The 19,475-nt window shown below is 36.0% G+C and overlaps 2 protein-coding genes across 2 annotated transcripts; one reads left to right on the forward strand and one right to left on the reverse strand.

The window, feature by feature from the left end:
- The first annotated feature begins 614 nt into the window (after positions 1-614).
- Positions 615-4,847, forward strand: rasd4 (rasd family member 4). Its single transcript, XM_046865571.1, has 2 exons — positions 615-3,451; positions 3,560-4,847. Exon 2 carries the CDS (start codon positions 3,602-3,604, stop codon positions 4,226-4,228), a length of 627 nt encoding a protein of 208 aa, XP_046721527.1. The 5' UTR covers positions 615-3,451; positions 3,560-3,601; the 3' UTR covers positions 4,229-4,847.
- Positions 4,848-6,625: 1,778 nt separating this feature from the next.
- On the reverse strand, positions 6,626-19,013 carry LOC124396680 (phosphoribosyl pyrophosphate synthase-associated protein 1). Its single transcript, XM_046865879.1, has 10 exons — positions 18,618-19,013; positions 16,622-16,674; positions 16,379-16,445; positions 15,931-16,103; positions 14,554-14,669; positions 14,420-14,475; positions 13,611-13,753; positions 9,203-9,273; positions 8,573-8,719; positions 6,626-7,696 (listed from the first exon to the last, which is right to left on the reverse strand). The coding sequence occupies exons 1-10, from the start codon at positions 18,698-18,700 to the stop codon at positions 7,538-7,540; spliced, it is 1,068 nt and encodes a 355-aa protein (XP_046721835.1). The 5' UTR covers positions 18,701-19,013; the 3' UTR covers positions 6,626-7,537.
- Positions 19,014-19,475: the final 462 nt, after the last annotated feature.

A 19,475-nucleotide genomic window follows, 5' to 3' on the forward strand; every position in this document is an offset into this window, starting at 1 on the left:
GGGACACCTGACCTTTCCAGCCATATGTGGTTCTTCCCCAAATTGGTATCACAAAGTTGGAGGCACACAAATGTATTTATATGAAGTAGAATGACATTTTCCCTTTACTTGAACTAGTCAACCCAAACCTGTTCCAGCATCACAATGCCCCTGTGCACAAAACGAGCTCCATGAAGTGGTTGAAGTGATAGATCTTGATAGAACTCTGACCTCAAACCATATTTAACAACACAGTGTTTAGGATCATTGACTGCACCCCAATCCTTATCACCCTACATCTTTACCTGGTTTTTCTTATGCCCTTGTGGCTGAATGAGCAAAAATATCCAGAATTACATTAAAAAATCAAGTGGAACATCACCCCAGAAGAGTGGAGGTTATTATAACAGCAAATGTTTTAAATTTGGAGTTAGATTTTCAAAAAGCATTCAAATTAATAATAATAATAATCTTTTATATAGCGTCTTTAAAAGTAACATCGCAAAGCAAAAAACAATATATATATATATATATATATATATATATATATATATATATATATATATATATATATATATATATATATTTTAAGATAATACACAAAAGTAATAATAATAATAGAATTAAGCCAGCAGGTCAGCAGGTTATATTTACAAATTGTCAGCTATCCACAAACTTCTATCCATATAGGGTATATTTTGGATTAAAATGTCTAGCTGGTTTAGAGGAATGCAGTGTGTAGTGTACAGTATTGTGTTTCATATCATACTAGTGTCTTTATCAAAAGCATTTAAAGTTGTAGGCACAAGCGTGAGCACCATGGCACTAAATACATATTTTTTTTAGATTTCTGAAAAGAAAAGGTGGAAACAGCCAACTTTTGAAAACAAATAATTTTCTTTAAACATTAAAGCAGTTGCTTTGCATTTGATCTAAAAATTTAATAAGTAAATGTGGCATATGCACAATTTTGTCAATCCTATTATGTCAATATTATGTCAACACCTCTTTTGGTAGATCTCACAGCTTGCAAGTGCTTTTTGTGGACTCCTTCTATTCTTTTTATGTGACCTTTCCCTCATTATTGTTCTCAGATCTGAAAATTCTTCTAGTTCTGAGATCCTATTTAGGATCAACACAAAGATTTTGAATATTTTTAAGTCAAGGGACTGTAAAAGCTGCACCAAAAGATTTAACCTGTGTTTCGATTGCATGTGTTTGAGGAAAGTTTTGGGGTTATTGTCCCATAAAATTCAAACACTGGATGTGACTGCCTGTGTTACATTTTCTTATAGATAGTTACTGAATTCTGCCTATTTGTGCAATATTTCCTGTGCCAGTGACTGCAAATGTGGTTTTTATCAAATTCTTCACCTTTGTTTCTGCAAACATATTTTTGTTTATTTTGGATAAAAAGTAATTTAGTTTTATTTCATAATTTCCTAGAACTTGTTTCCATGTAAATAATAAACCCCTGGTTTATTTACATGTTGTTTTGCACACGTCAGATGTTTGTGATGTGATAACTTAAGTAAGATTTCCCTCTGATGACTCCTCCATGCGGATCATGCTTGTGGAAGCAAATCCTGCACAGTGAAATGGTCCATTATTTCTATGTCAGATAAAATGTCATATAGGGGATTTGTATCGCTTTTATGCCCAGGTACAAACAGTTCTTAAGAAAATTGTTTAACAATAAATTGTTTTAGTATCTACAGTATTTACCGCAAGTGGAAAAAAAGTGAATATGAAAATTAAAGCCCAGAAAATAGTTTTTAATATTGTCTTGGAGAACAAGTTACAGGGACTATTGTAGAGTCAGAGAAAAGGAAAGGCAGAAAATTGGGCAATTTGGGTTTAGTCCAGAAAAAATAGTGTATGATCATATCAGATAAAGCTTTTCAGTACAGATATGATTGAAGAATTCTTAAACAATAAAATGCAGGTTGTATAAGGGGATATAAAACATACCTTAGCAATGACTCACACATGAAACTCACAGTATGCAAAAGCATCAACACTACTAACATGCAATGTGCTACTGTTGTCATTTTCTCTAATAACTCTGAACTTTTGTACTCTTTAGTACTCACTAAAGTAGTCAGATTGTTTTAATCATACTACCAGCTTCCTACTGAGTACCCACTGCTTACACATTCCAAATTTGCTAGATAGAACTTAGTATTTAGCCACCCAATAGGAGGATGCATAAAAATGTTTAACAATTCCAAAAATTATTTGTTCAACAATTTTTTTCAGAACAATGTGACATTTGGAAAAAACATAAAAAGTTAAATCGCTATTCAAGTGCCAAGAGAAGATCGATCATATGGACCAGATCTGAGTTCCCTTGGAGCAAAAGTCAGAACACATTTTTCAAGAAGAGATTTGTTTTATTTTAAACTGCACCGGTGTTCGATATGGTCAGGAAAAAAAACTCAACAGTTTTTGATACTGACTCAAGCTGCTTTAGTCTGAAAGTGGTAGCTTAGTAGTTGAAGATGTTGGATTTTTAATTGGAAGGCCATGAGCTTATATTCTAAATTCATCAAGCTGCAACTGCTGGGCCCTTGAGCAAAGACATTAACCTTCAACAGCTCAGTTGTATATATTTAAGTAATAATTTGTAATAATTATTGCAAAATTTAAGTTCCTCTGGATCGAGTGTCTACCAAATGCAGTAAATGTAACGTAATGGTCATAAACATTTTATGAACTGCCCTACATTTTCAGTGGGTTTTTTTTTATTTAATTTATAAACTTAATTACTTCAAATCTTCCAGTAAACACTGACATTTTAAGCAACGACCATTACTCAGCACTTTTCCAGCACTCTATATTAAGTTGCATGAGGCTTGTAAACCTTCTAATGAAGCCTGTGAATTTCTATCAATTCTAGATAAAGTGGCTTTTGTTGTTTCCATTGACACTGTAAATTCAACTGCGAATATGTAATTCTGCAAACCCTAGCTTTCTATTTACTTTGTCTCAAACTGATAACCTGATATTGTCATTCATAAATGTGAGCCATTTACAAAGAAAGTAATCAGTGATAAAAATCCACTGCCTATTAAATACTAGTGTAATATATTAATCATATACCATTAAACCACACATCTACAATTATTTTTCACACAGAATATATCCATATAATTGGCCAAATGTAACTTTTTTTTTGGCATTGTATAGATCACTTCATTATGGCCAGAATATGAAGCACCAAAATGCATTTAGAGCTTGTAGCTCCTGCTACTCCAGATTCGAGCATATTCATAACAATTCTCATTTGCATACTGCTTTTCAATTGGTCACAAAGTAAATGGTAAGGAGCGCTGCGGTGTAGCCATTGGCCCGAGAGCTAAGGAGGAGTGCAGAACCATGATTGAGAAAATCTATAAATAGAACACAGACACCCACAGACACAGAAGCACCTGTCATCTGTGTGCCATGCATTGCTGTAGCACATCTCAGAGTAAGTTTCATTTAGCAACTGCTAAACTATATTTCAAGAACAGAACTGCAAGCTGCTAAACATTTAAGTGTAAGGTTGTTTGATGAGGTTTGCACTCGATTCTTGCAGGAACTATCCAATCCATTAAGGTTAGAGCAGCATTCTGAGAGCATGTCTCTGGACACAAAGGAAAAAAAAGAGGTACGCCTGGTGTTCATGGGAGCTGCCGGTGTGGGCAAAACAGCTCTGATCCAGCGCTTCTTGCAAGATCGGTTTGAACCAAAGCACCGGCGCACCGTGGAGGAGCTCCACAGCATGGAGTACGAGGTGGCTGGCATCAGGGTGACTGTGCACATCATGGATACGAGCGGCAGCTACTCGTTCCCAGCTATGCGCAAACTCTCCATTCAGAACGGTGACGTCTTCGCCCTGGTCTACTCTGTGGATGACCCCGCATCACTTGAAGCCGTCAAGAGTCTGCACATGGAGATCCTGGAGATCAAGAAGGACAAGTTCACACCGGTGGTGGTGGTGGGGAACAAAACAGACTGTAAGGATGACAGAAGGGTAAATGCTGAAGACGTTGTTGCCACCATGGAGCTGGACTGGAACAACTGCTTCTTAGAAGCCTCAGCTAAAGAGAACGACAACGTGCTCGAGGTGTTTAGAGAGCTGCTGCAACAGGCCAATGTGCCAAGCCGCCTGAGCCCGGCACTGAGGCGTCGCCGAGAGACCTTCCCCAAGAACGCAGGAGCACGGCCACCCATGAACAAGACCAACAGCTGCACCATGTCTTAAAAGTTCACAAGACAAATGGGAAGTATCCACGTCAAACTCCTCACAACATGTGAATCCTTGCAAGCACCACAGCATCAATGTTTTCATCTCAGTTTTGACAATAGACAGGATTGGGAAGGGGAGGAAAAGAAAAAAACAACAACCCAACCCCTTTCAGATGAAAGCAGAAACTGATTTGTTTAAAAAGATCATACTGAATTTAAATTGCGTTTCGTTTCAAATGTAAGTTGCACTGAACTTCTGAAGCTCTGTTGAAAGTTCACAGACTTAAGTGTTAATCAGATACAGAAGTGGACTCTGGTGGCCAAGCTTATAAAAAAAAAATTTATTCTGTGAAAAATAAAAACTTGTATGTACTGTAGTGTAAATGTCGTATTCAATACCAGTCTAATGCATTTTGTTTTGTAAGTTGCTTGAATAAAATTTGCATTGGTTTGTAGGCCATCGCTGCAGCAAAGTATTGAGCCTGTGTCCTTGGTTTAAGTCTAAATATTGTAAAAAGTATGAATGAATAATGTAATATAACTCATGTAGTTTTGATATTCTAAAGCTAATTATGTATCATATGTTTTATGTTTTGTTACAGTATGAATAATAAATATTTACATGTCTGACTGCAAAATTATTGGCACACCACTAAAATACACGTATCTAGAATTATGTAATTGTTATTATGCTTTGATAAATATATATATATATATATATATATATATATATATATATATATATATATATGTGTGTGTGTGTGTGTGTGTGTGTGTGTGTGTGTGTGTGTGTGTGTGTATATACGTATATGTACACACAACATTTTTACACACAGTTTCAAAATAATACAACAGCCTCATAGCTGATTCCTCATTTACAAGCTTGCACTGCATCATTCTTTTATCATATTTATATTAATAATACCCAGGGAAGAAAAGAGGAAATGCAAGTCTTAACAGACTCCAGGAATCACATCGCACTCGTCCTATTGATTGCTGAAGTCACTAGAGAAATATCTAGCACTCTACTACCATCTAGTGGAGATTCGTCCAGGTTGCATCTCCTCAGCTTGTGCTATGCATAAGGCTTTGATTGTTTTCAGTCAAAGCAGAAATACAATGACAAGGAAGGTCATTGCATTTTTTTTAACCAAATGCCAAGTTTCTCTTCTCCAATTCGTATCAGATGTTGGCTCGTTCCTATAGCCTCTTATACTGAATGGCCTTTTGAATAAATAACTGTGCTAAATAAAAATGTGCTTTGCAGGGGAGATTTTGGTCGAGACAATCATTGCAAATATTAATCATCTTCAGGGCATTCATACACAGGCAGGTCAAAATGATAGACTCAGCATATTTTTTTCACATATCAGTTTACTTGGAAACAAGTAGCGATCGTGTACAACTGCTTTCGTTGTCCGCCATAGCAGGACTACAGCTTGGCATGTCATATTCAGACACAAAAGGTGACTGAAAAGACTGTCTATATATGACCATACACCATAGTAATATATTACCCTGTACACCTATTCTGTACATCACAGACACCCATGTACACATGCATACACACTCACTTCCTCTTTTTGAGACAAGGTGTATTGTTCCCTTGATCCGAAACAGGAAGTTAATATTAATGTCAGCTCTCTACTTCCTCTTAACAGTCTGTTAAAAACGCAGAGCTCCCTATCTGTCTCACCTTGGTCATTTAGCATTTTTACACACAGACTGCTTGAGCTTTTTCCAAACGCAGGTGAGTCTGAAACATGGACAAAACATGGCTATTAGTAATAATAATATTAATACTAATACTAATAATGCTAATAATGTTTAAATTTGTTTTTTAAAATAGATTTTGATGCATGCATATATTATATATATATATATATACACACACACATACATATACGTTTTTTATATATTATATATATATATATATATATATATATATATATATATATATATATATATATATATATATATATAGCTGTTGATTCGAGTTGATTTTCAGAGGCATGAAATAGATGTCACCCTGATGTTTCACAACTGCTATAAGGTAGCGAATGGCCTGCAAGATGTCCACAACTTGCTGTCTTTGCCCCTTGACTTGGTCTAAGCTCCTCAGTGTCCCCAGAGTTACCCTGAGGAGTTCTGAGCAAGTAAAGGGTCTGTGACTAAATCGTTTAGCGAGATTCTTTTAGTGGCCTGTTGAAGAGAGTTTACGTTACACTACATAAACCACGCTACTGAAGTTGTACTGTAAAATGTGTAAGGAATATTACTTTAATCTGTTCAAGATTGTATAATACTGCTGTATGGTGATTATTTCTTTGGGGTTGACTGCAGATCATATATTTTTTTTTTTCAGTAAACAAGTTTATGGGCTTATGTTTAGTTTATTAAAGACAGTGAGGTATTTAAAATCCAACCGTGTTCTTTATTTACAAAAATATGATTCAAATTCAAACTTTAGAGAAACAACATAACATTAAAAAAAAAAAAAATCATCCGTTTATGAATAGTAGGAATGCAGCCCAAATAAGCAGGGGAAAACCAAACGATAAAACAGAATAAGAAGGAACTAACTTTGAATATGGTTGCCAAGGCAACTGCTGTCACTATCATAGAGTCACACTTACTCACCACCTGCCTGAATGCCACGCAACAGGAATGAGTTTTGAACAGGAAGTGGAAGTGAAGGGTGAGACGTTACCCAAAAAAAAAAAAAAAAAAAAAAAAAAAAAACCCTCTAAAGAAATTCAATGTAACAACACTGTGATCAGGACAAAATCAACTAATACTGTTGGTAAAGTCTGAAAACGACTCTACCCCAGTGTACAAGATGAAAACAATAAGATGACCCACAAGGCGTAGATGCAAAGACATGCACGTTTCTTTCCCCTCACATTTTATTTGTATATTTTTGGAATCAAAAGCTAAACCATTGTAAATGAACAAATCAGCATGACGCTTATCAATAGCTCTATAGTTTTAGTTCCTATTGAACTAAATATTGAACAATTTGACCAAATGCCTTTAATGATCAGACTACTTCAGCAAGCAACAGAACAACACTCAAGACATTTGCATATGTATCTGATACTGCTACAGCCTTTTAGAGCTACACAGCTTATAACAGTGCAGAAGTGTGACTGCCTTCATATTTACTCTGGCCTTAAACAGCTTATTTCTTATTCAAATAAGCTAATATTGATGGTTTACATACTAATGTTTTCAAAACCTGGCACTTCTAGCACATGCAGCAGAGGTAAGCACCTCCTCAAATCTATGTCTGGACTTCCTTTTCACAGTGAGGTGAAGGTTAAGCTTAATCATCTACAGTGATGTTGCGGAACAGGTAGGCCATGGACTCGCCGTTGTGAATGCGGCGGATGGCCTCGGCCAGGATCATGCTCACATCCACAGTCTTGATCTTTGGGCACTGCAGCTTCTGTACCTCATGTGGGACAGTGTTCGTCACCACCACCTGTTAAAAAAAAAAAAAAAGGACATTCAGACCAGATTTTTAAACAATTACATTTATTACAGTGATCCACTGAATGGTCGAAATTCCTCATATAAAACATTGATATTTTCTGCTCAAACATACAGACACACACAGTTAATATGTGATGAATATACTGGTTTAAATAACAGCTATTCCATTAATCTCTTACAAGCTTGCAGATGCCTTTAGAAGGATATTGGTGCATTCCTTTAGGCAGAACAGAGTAAATTCCTTTATATTCTTAGGTTTGTGGACATCACTTTGTCACAGGAGTTCGCAGTCTGCATGGTCACTGCAAACTTTGATGCATTTCTTTACCCTGTTCTGTGTTCATTTTATGGTATATTTGAGAAGTATATTGTAAAGTTTGATCCTTTTGGCAAATAGGTTTCTATTCTGATCTTATCTGACCACAACACATGATGCCAACTTTATCATATTACTTGTTTTAGGCACTTAGAGAGTTTACTTTCTTGTTTTTTGGAATCCTGACAGATATATGTTATAAACTTATTAAAAATGTTTCACTTTATTCATTTCCTTTTATTCATTTACATAAATTTTTTTTTTGCATAAAACAACCTTGATCACTAACCCTGCAAAACAGCACCAACGAAAAGAAAGCCATTAAATGTATAACCTACGCAGCTGATAGTGAATCAAACAGCTTCCAAAAGTTTAGAAAATTCACCTTTATAGCAATTGTCTCGATTAATGTCATTCTCCCACTGGTAGTCGCTGACACACTAACGCCTACATCCACATGACATGATATTCATAACCTGGTTAAATGGGGAAATGACTTTCTAAAGTAATGTGGAAACTAAGTATAATGTTAAAAAACAGGAACGTGACCTCGTCTATAGCAGACTCCTCAATGAGGCGTGGAGCATCAGCTGACAGCAGGCCATGGGTTGCCATGATATAGATCTTATAGGCTCCTCTCTCCTTCAGGATCTCTGCTGAAGCCACAAAGTCTTCCACATCATCAATGATGTCATCCTTGATGAGGGTTTAAAATAAGTACAATAAACGTTGATTTAAACACAGGTGTGTAATGTAAATGGGTGCCATTTTAAGCAATTATTAAGTACACCAATCTAGCATCTCAATCAAAACACTTAACAGTATAGACACATGAGAATTATGAAGACCACAAACCATTATGTAATTAAACTGATACAAAGTACTGGTAATACTGATACATAGTACCCAATGTCATACGAGCGTAGATTATCTATTGACTTTGTCTTCTGCAGTGTTAAAATACACCATGCCATTTTTTACATTCTTCAGCGGACATGTATTATGTGTATCTGCACTCTTCTTAGTAAACCACTATCTATTGTGGGTGAAATTCAGGAACATAATTGTTAAGAAAACTATAGTCAAGGCCATAAATAATATCCAATAAAATTCCTTTAAAGATTGCACCTGCAGTAACCTGATGTCAATAAAATAGTAAATAATAAAGGATTAACTTACAATAATTATGGCGATGCGTCCTCCAACATCTCCCACAACTGTAATGGGTGGTTTCTCCTTGGCCATCATTACTAAAAAAAAAATGTAAGGTTTCTTTATTTATTTTTAAATCATTATACTTAAAACAGGAGGTGGTAGACAGGGATACCATCAAACGAAAAGGCTTCAGAATCAGGGTAATTGTATTCAAGTGTATATAATTTTCTAACAGTAAATATTTAAACAAATCCCTAAATGTATTTATAACACAGTGCTGCTGTATTGTGATTGGTCATTTTATCCAACAGCATTCCTAATTTCCAATACATTTTAAATTCAGTTTAATTTGTATAGCGCTTTTAACAATAGAAAATAGTAACAATTTACTGCTTATAGCTGTAGTGCAAGCTGAAATTTAAATGATATGCTGATTTCTGTGATAATATATAAATGCATTTCTGGTTTAATCGCTGTGAAATACAACACTGGCATCACTGTTCTTTTTTCTGTGCTTTAATAATTTTCTGCTTCAAATGGACATTTGGTGCAACCCAGATGAGGATGGGTTCCCTCTTGAGTCTGGTTCCTCTCAAGGTTTCTTCCTTATGCCATCTCGGGGAGTTTTTCCTTGCCACAGTTGCTCATCAGGGACAAACATACTTACAAAGAACATATTTATGTTTAATCACCACATTATCTGTGTAAAGCTGCTTTGAGACAATGTTCATTGTTAAAAGCGCTATACAAATAAAAATGAATTGAATTGAATTGAATAAGAAGATTCGTTTCAGTTACACTTGTAAAACCGCCCTTCAACAAGCAGCAGGGCGGCAGATCCGGTCGTATCTACATAACCTCCATATAATGTGAAAGGTTTTCATTCTTTTCCTGTTGAAACACCTTAGGCAGGTTTGTGTGCTCTAAAACGCTTTAAGGTACTCTATAGAATAGAGAATGAGTTGTGTATGGGGGAAAACATTTTTTTTTTTGCCAGTTAGTCATTTATACGCTTACAAAGTAATGTACCGGTAAGTAATTTGGGCAGCAAAGCCAGAAATTCAGTCCCAAATATGCAATGAGTTGCAAGAATATGCAAAACAGTTAATTCACAGGGACCTGTAAGGAGGTCGCTCCACATAATCAAATGAAAAATCTAATAATAAACAGCTAAAAATGGTGAAGCTTTAAGGAGACATTTAGTTATTTGTGAACAAAGAGCACATTTTTTGCTGTTTGCTGTATTTTCTGCTTTAGGGAAGTCTTTAAAAAATGAATGGCATTGTGCTATTCTTATTGTAACATAACAAACTGCATCATGTTTGGTGCTATTACCTTTAAATAAACTTACTAAGAAAACTATAATGCAAAACTATAATGTGACTCTAATGTGAAAATTGTAGAAGTGATAATAAAAACTACCTCACGGAAATCCCACAACATTACATGTAACTATAACAGTGTTAAAACGTGATATTTCTAAATAAAAATGTATTTATCATATTGCTGTGGTATAAGAAGAATAAAACAGTTCAGAATGTGGCATTATTGTCAAATAACCAACACCGCTGTGTGTTAGGCCATGTCACACCCCCCAGACGCTGCTTAATTTCCTACACCACCACACTCTGGTGTTATAGGAAATTTGATTTGATTTTGATTCACAATCAAATTTGATTTGACTCTGTCTGTCAACCCTAGTTAGTTCGAAGTGCTTCACTACAGAGTACTACAAGATGGTTTCCTTTGATGGTTCCCATTTTACTTCACCTACAATTTTGGCTACATTAGTAACAGCAAACTCATCACAGAACACGCCATGCAGAAATAAAAAAAAAAAACAATCAATGATTATTGTCCAACGTATACCAATCATGAAGAAGATTATGCAATGGGTACACCTAGGGTTTGGTTCTCAATGCCAGCAAATTATGGCTAATTCTATCTGGCTAATTCAAGGCTGCTAATTACTACAGGGCCGGTCTCATTTGTCTTCCGTCAGAGCAAAGGCACAGGACCAACAAACACAATTGCACACCAGAATATGGTTAAACACACAGGGGCAGACTGCAGCTTCGGAGCGATAAAAAATAAAAATGAAACATGCCATCAACACATGCCTTTCATCCAGCGAGCAATGTACAGTCATATACTGGAATACAATACTGTATATTTCTTTTTGTGAGGCCTTTTCCTTTACATTTTTACTTTATCTAAAGAAAGAAAGGATTGTCATCTTAGGCTTGTGATAAAAAAGTACAAATAAATAACAATCATAAAACTTTATATATAAATAAAAGTTTTAAAACAGACTGTTGGTGGCATTGCTGTGGCATTACAAATGCGTACAGAAATGCTTAATTAATCTCCAGCCTTTTATATCCATCATCAGATTACAGGTGACCTGTTTATATATTTGGTCTTTTCATCAAGGTCATGTGTTTCCAAGCACTTTGTAGAGGGTTTGGATCCAAGCAGCTACAAAACAAATCTAAATATCTAATCTACAGAGTTCTCCCCAAGCAGGCATTAAGTGTTGATTAGCATTATTTAAGCCAAATCAAAAACAAACGCATGTATATATATATTTGTATAAGGTACTAAATAGTTCGGTTTAGAGAATTCCAAACGTTTATAGATGAATCATTTCATCTGAGGTTTCTCAATCCTGATAGGAAGCACTCTGATATTTATCCACCTGTTTTTTTGTTTTGTTTTACTTATTCTAAAATAACCACAAGAATGGTTTTAGATTACACATTGATTTAAAAATTTGCAATGACTAGGTGAAGAGAAACCCTTAACAAAATCTATGCATAAGATTTTGTCTAACAAGAAACCATTGTCATTTTAACACAATTAAATTGCAATAGATTATTGCTATTATAGCAACAGATATAAGGGGTACAGAATGCTTATGGCCGCAGGTATTGAGAGGCCTCGATTAACTGCATGCATGCATAGAGGAACCGTTTCAGCATGGTCACTGCTGTGATCAGAAGCAAAGAGAGTTAACCATCGTACTTGGAAGCTCTATGCCTGGGAACGGAGCTTGTTGCTTGCCTATTATCAACAAATAAACACCACATTAAATAACGTCCACACAGACACAGCTCATTAAACACAAAGATGAGAGCGAGACTTAAAAAATCCTCAGAATCCACTCAGAAATGAGCTAACATACATGTCTATGTAGATTTTAATGCTTTTATAGTTCATGTTTACTTTGTATGTTATCACTAAAGAGTCCTCTTTTTTTTCTTCATTTTTTTCTCTGAATTTAATGTTATAAGGAACTAGAGTAATGTACACTATATGGATAAAGGTTTTGTATGGACACCTGACTATAAGATACATTTGTGCTTTTTGAACATTCCTTATTTAGTTCCCAACTGCTGACTTTCCATAGATTTTGGAGTGTGCTCGTGGAGATTTGAGCTCATTCAGCCTGGTGTTAGTAAAGTCAGGTACTGATGTAGGGTAAGGAGGCCTGGGGTGCAGCCAGCATTCCAATTAAGCCCAAAGAAGTTCAGTAGAGTTGAGTTCAAAGCTCTATAGCAGGCCACTCAAGATCTTCCACTAAGGTGCTCGAGAACAGATTTGAATCTCCTAGTTCAAGTTAAGAAAAATGTTTGTGCTACCACATGCAAATGTAACAGTTCAGGAAAGAACCACATGGCTGGAAAAGTCAGGGGTCCCGATATATTTATCCATATAGCGTTCCTATAGAGCACCTGGAACATATTTGAAAATAAAATCTGCTATCGCATTTTGCATTGCAATAATTGTTATTTGGCAATAACTGGATTTAATCTGCATCTTGTGTTCATGCATTGGTATAGCTCTACTTTAAACTGTACAATAACGGAGATGTGTCACTGCTTACACTGTCGAAAGATTACAGATTGTTATGAGTTGAGATGGGCAGAACAGCTCACAAAATACTAACACTGATCCAATCTGTCTAAGAGGTCTCTCTGAGAATTGTCCAAGTCCACATGACATATACAACAAGCACAAATGAGACAGAATTAAATATTGAGCAGTAATAATTATGCAAAACCTACAAAGTAGTAGTCCCAAAAGACATTGCAAACCTGTTGATCTATTAGATTTTGGACATTTCAGATCGTTAAAAGAAATCTGAAGTGAAAGGAAGTGAAGCTTTAAATTGAAATAATGCGTAGCAATAGGAAGAAAACTGCATTGCAAAGAATGCTTTAGGCAGTTATTACTGAGATGCAAAATATTGCCCACATTACTACCACTCTATACTGAAAGCATGTGCACCCAAATCAATATCTAACAACTCTACCTTTGTGCTAAAAATTAGACAGCAAGCAGGGGGCTCTACTCATAGTCATTTTGGGAAAACCATCCATGCTAAGGCCTTGAATAATTCTGTTACTCTGTCTATACAAGTGACTCTTACATGGAAGCTCAAGGCCTGGGTGGCCTGTGTTGCGCACACAAGGAGGAGAGTGTCGTCCATCTGCCATGTCCGATTCGGAACACTGAGCCTCCCCGTGAATAACAGCCAGGCCAAGACGCAGGCGCTCTGCATACGACTGAGCCCTGTGATCAGTACACATACAGGAAGAGAGCTTTCAACCAGAACTGCAATCAGCTGCACATTCATTCAAATGTTAAAGACTAATACGCTTAATCTTAATCAGCCACATGTCAACATGTGTACTCGTGAAAGGAATAGAAGAAAGATGTGATTTATATGCAGATAACAAGTAAGCAAAGCAATACACAAGTACATAAACAAAAGCTTTCTAATATTCTGCTTTTTTTTTTTTTTTTTTTTTACAAATAATTGTTTTTTCGTTCTGTTCACTTCAGTAAATAAGAAAATACAAAAAGTTATATAAGGAGACCAATGAAACTTTTTGAGACAAAACATTCACACAATTCTAGAAGTGTGCCTATGAGAATAAGTTTGAAACGACTAAGGGAATATAATAGGAATATTAAAAAGGAATTTTAATGGCATTAATATTATGCTTTCTTACTCCCCATTCACAGTGATGTCTGCAATATAAATAACCATGTTTATGGATATTTATATTATTAGGATATTTAAAGACAATGAGCCAAGCACATATTGTCCTGTGTGGAAAAATATACTGCTGTTCCTTAATTGCTAAAATCAAAGCTATTCCAAAAGAACACTATATATTACAAACAAATACTGGCCATTTACTGTACACATTCACCCAGTGACTGTTATAATACCTTTTCGCAGCAGAAGGAGACTTTGCGACAATAATGGCATTTCTGTAATCAGGGACCTAAAAAAAATACATTATGAATAAACTTATTTAGCAATAAAGACAATGGAACAGGAATTTCACTCGATCTTAACACACCTCTTCTTGAATGTACTGTAGAAGGAAAGGAGAAGCACGCAGGTTATCCACGGGGAAACTGAAGAAACCCTGGATCTCCTTCTGATGAAGGTCCATAGTGATGATGTGGGTCAAACCTGATTAATAGCGACATTAATAATGATTAAACATTTGTTGGAGGATCCTGTGAGGAAGAAAATCTATATTAGCGAGAGCTAGCTATTTTAGTGAAAAATTTATACAATAAATATCAAAAAAGAACCATTAAGTATAATACAATGACAATATGTTGCACATACACTATATTGCCAAAAGTATTGGGTCACCTGACCTTTGCTGCTATATGTGGTTCTTTTCCAAACTGTTAACACAAAGCTGGAGGCACTCAATTGTATATGACGTCTTAAGATGATAATATACTATAATATTTTTTATTTACTTGAACTTGGAAACCCAATACCTGTTCCAGCATGGTAATGCCCTTGTGCACAAAGTGAGCTCCTTGAAGATATGGTTTACATGCTTTGTAAAGTAAGATCTTGGTTGGTCTTTTATAGAGCACCGATCTCAGCCCTACTGAACACCTTTGGGATGAATTGGAACACTGACTGCACCCCAGGTCTCCTCACCTCACCTACATCAGCACCTGCGGTTCGTAATACCCTTGTTATACCCCTGATGAACACAAATATCCATAAGCACACTCCAAAATCTAGTGGAACATCTTCCCAGAAGAGTGGAGGGAATTATAAGCGCAAATTGTTACTAAATGAGGAATACAGTGCTCAAAAATCACATACCATACTTATGAAGGTGACCCAATACTTTTGAAAATAGTGTATATACTACAATCATTAATCCTTTAAAAGAGGAAAAATAATTCAAACCATAAGTCATTCCTCTGGAATCTGAGAACCCTTTCCGTAGCATTTTTTTCAACTTTACATTAATGATCCTTTACAAAATTTATTATACAGTTATTTGGAGTACAAAAGTATTCTTCACACAAATACTTAAACAAAATTAACTGTCTGGAATAAAATTTTTTATACCATATAACCAACATACCACACAAAAGAAAAGCCTTGATTCAAAATGTATTGCACTACGAGTATAAAAGACCTAATTTCCTACACAATAAAGTGCACTGCATATATACAGATTAACGAATTTAGCATAAATAAAATCTAACAAATAATGTAACTAATAATTAGGTGGGTTTTTTTTAAAGAAAATGCAGAATTATGTCTATTTCAAAACCAGATTACTCACTTTCATACAACAATGTAAGTATTATATGTTATTTCTGCATAATTATGAGGAAAAACTGGGTTTTTAAAAAAATGCAAATGAACATCAATATGTTCTACAGAGCTGTAAACACAAAATATATGATACCTGCTTTGGCGAGCATGGACGCCAACAGTTTACAAACTATGGATCCCCTCTTCCTCATCTTGCACTGTTTGCTATATGGAAAATAAGGGATGACGCCTATAATGTTTTTGGCACAGGAGGTCTTGAGTGCATATGCCATGACCAGCAGCTCCATGATAGCTGTGTTAACATCTCTGAACAACACACAAACACAAATCAGTCAATACAAGAGTAGTTTTGCAAAAAAGGTGGGCAGTCTGGTAAAACAATGGCAGAAAAATACTTCTGGCTGTGTAAACAGCTTCAGTCTGTGAATATAGTTAAACAAGGCCTTTTATAAAATACTTAAAATAATGCAGATTAAGAATTCAAGGATATTAATATTTAATCTAGTGAAATTACATGTATTTACACAATTGTGTCTTACTCTTACTTGCATATTCTAACTACATTGAAAGATATGCTTTACCTGGGAATGGTCTGGATGATAAAGATTGTTTGGCCTCGAACAGATTCTTTGACATCAACTCTAGTCTCTGTGACAAAGAGAAAACAGTCACAATGATTTACTGAAAGGCAAAATGCAACAGACAGACCAAAGGGTCATTTATAAAATAATAAAAAGAAAGCCTGATTCATCACAAATTGTCAAAGAGACCTCATGCCAAATGCCTTTGTATATAAATTATATAATTTTGAGAATTGAATTCACCTCTGTTTGCCTCCTGGTAAACAACAGACTTGCCCAACTCCACACCAAGACGCCTAAAAAAAAATCATGCAAAATTTTAGTGTGTATACTGTTAAGAGGTTGGAGGTAACAGTGCCATGGGAAATATCACGATGAGCATTACTACAAGTAAGCAAGCAGTCCCAACAGTGAAATGTTTTAATAAACATTAATCATTTGTATAGTAAATATTAAACGACCTGCAGGTTATGAAAATTTGACACTTTCCGCTTGGAAATATTTGTTTCACTGAATCACCAAAGCTGTAAACACAAGATATTTGTACCAGCTTTGGCAAGCATGGATGCCAACAGTTTACACACTATGTGTATCTATGTGATCCTTTCTTCCTTTTTTTGCACCGTTTGCTATATGGAAAATAAGGATTATTTGGCGCAGGATGTCTTGACTGCACATGCTGAAATAGGAGCGAATGCTTTGCAGTGCACCAAACACAAAAACACACACACACACACATACACACACACGCACACGCACACACTAGTTCCAACCTAGGGCAATTTACAGTAGTCAATCAGCCTACCAGCACTTTTTATATTGTCTATGAAATACATGTGCTGTGGATGCCAGAACCAGCAACTTGCCATCACTCAGAGCTATATAGACAATATACATGATTTCATTTAAAAATAAATTTTATGAGGGAGTTTAGTCTTGTTGCCACTGGTGAGGGAAGATCGGATATAGTGATTTGGATTGTGCAGCAGAACTGAAACATGGAAAGCTGCTGGAGTGGGAATTTTTTTGTGTGTTGTCATATGAAATTCATGGAACAAAAAATTATAATAATAATAATAATTACCATCAGAGCTGTTGGTGTCTGTGTGGCACTTGTGTGATGCATTTACTTTTGTCATTGTAATTGTCATGGACTCTTTTGTTTTTCACATTTTAAAAAATAGTATATAGCAGGGGTTCCCAAAACCACTGAACCATGGTACCAGGCCACACAACAGGAATTTATATTTCATTTTTATTTAATATACTTTTTTATTTACTTTCGTCATCTGTTTTTTTTTTTTTTAAATGGTCACTTCTGCCTTTCAATTTAAAATTTTATTTCGTTTTCCATGCTCCAATAAATTAAGATCATGTGCTCTGCCTTCATAACCATCATAAACATATTTCTATAAACTACAAGTCCGGTATACTGTAAGTCTTTATCACTGAACAGTAGACGTCAACAATAATGGACCTGTAATAAATGGACATTGACGATGCCACCCAGATGAGGATGGGTTCACTTTTGACTCTGGTTCCTCTCAAGGTTTCTCTTCATACCATCTCCAGGAGTTTGTCCTTGCTATAAACTTACAATTATAAACTTAAATATGATTTTATACAACTTTCCAACCTCTTTATCTCTGTAAAGCTGCTTTGAGACCAATTAAAAGCGCTGCACAAGTAATAATGAATTGAACTCTCGCTCAATTGGCCATTTAGCACTAGTATATTACTCAGTATATAGTGCTAGGAAGCTGTGGAGATTAAAATATGGGCACTAACTGATGTGTGACTAAGTGTTTCTTCCATCTGCCATCAGACATTTTTGCTATTACTTGGAAGGGACATTCTTTTTAGCTTAAACACACACACACACACACACACACACACACACACACACATATCTAAATGGTTAGCTAGGGTCACACAGAGGTGATGAAGCAGTTAGTTTGTGTTATATAATGAAGACAGAGTTAAACTGAACAGATAACAGCACATTAGTGACCCATGACGATGGCAGACAGTCTGAGACTGATCACTTATGTGGCCAGCGACCTGCTGCACAGATGACCGCTTATTAATTGTTCATAACGCCCTAGCTAGATCACTAACATGCATTAGATAGCTACGATTAGTTTCAATGTTGTCCAGTAAACTCATCAAGGTGTGTGTGTGTGTGTGTGTGTGTGTGTGTGTGTGTGTGTGTGTGTGTGTGTGTTAACAGGATACATACTCAGTAATCTTCTTGGCGAGCTCGGTGCATGCCGCAGTGGAATTGGCAGAGAAGACGCGATAGCCGCTCTTCGGCACGTTCATTCTGAATAAAGTCTTCCCACAAATAAAACTTGGGATTGTTGAATTCTTTCAGGCTGGCAGAATAAGAAATTTTTGTATTTTTTATTTTTTTTGGTCTTCTTCGTTTACTGTTGAATGTGTCGAAACCAGTATGAGCGTGTCAATAAACAATCAGAATTAGACCAGAGCAAGCTGCTTATCCAACAAGGCTGTAATCAAATCTCAACGGTCTTGTTCCAGTGTCCATTCTGCGGTTTTGTGTTTCCAAACAACCGGTAGTTCATCTTTTCTTCTACCCCAGGCTTGTGTTGCTGATTGGGTCTCTATGTCCCTTCACTGCCGCCGGGAGGTTTGGAGAAGCGCATACAGCGACCACTGCATTCAGATTAGTTGTGATTGACTGGAGCTGCGAACACCACACAACACTACACCACACAACACTACACTGTCTGAAATTCAGTAATTTGACAGTCCAGCAATATAAAACGCAATCATATTTCCCCAGACACCAAATCTGGTTCATTTAGATGATGTTAGACGGTGTCCTACACCCCAGAGGCCCCCAATATTCAGGTCGGGACCCATTACAGGAAGTGGAAGATTTATACAGGCACAATCTGATTTATCTCACTCACACACACACACACACACACACACACACACACCACTCGCTGGTCCAAAACTGAACATGGCCGTGATGTACACATTTTTGGAGACCCCTGCTATACCCCCATTGGACAACCATTAACATCCCCTATCATGGTTTAAGCGTGACAAAATATAGTCTATTATGTGC

This window comes from Silurus meridionalis, chromosome 14, assembly GCF_014805685.1.
Source record: "Silurus meridionalis isolate SWU-2019-XX chromosome 14, ASM1480568v1, whole genome shotgun sequence".
Taxonomy (NCBI): domain Eukaryota; kingdom Metazoa; phylum Chordata; class Actinopteri; order Siluriformes; family Siluridae; genus Silurus; species Silurus meridionalis.

Excerpts from the sequence above, each read along its gene's own strand:
- rasd4 (XM_046865571.1), top strand. The coding sequence starts at position 3,602 with ATGTCTCTGGACACAAAGGAAAAAAAAGAGGTACGCCTGGTGTTCATG.
- LOC124396680 (XM_046865879.1), bottom strand. The coding sequence starts at position 18,700 with ATGAACGTGCCGAAGAGCGGCTATCGCGTCTTCTCTGCCAATTCCACT. Across the intron at positions 14,670-15,930 it reads GTCCATGCTCGCCAAAGCAG|GTTTGACCCACATCATCACT; the intron begins GTATCATATATT and ends GCTATTAATCAG. Across the intron at positions 8,720-9,202 it reads GACGCATCGCCATAATTATT|GATGACATCATTGATGATGT; the intron begins GTAAGTTAATCC and ends ACCCTCATCAAG.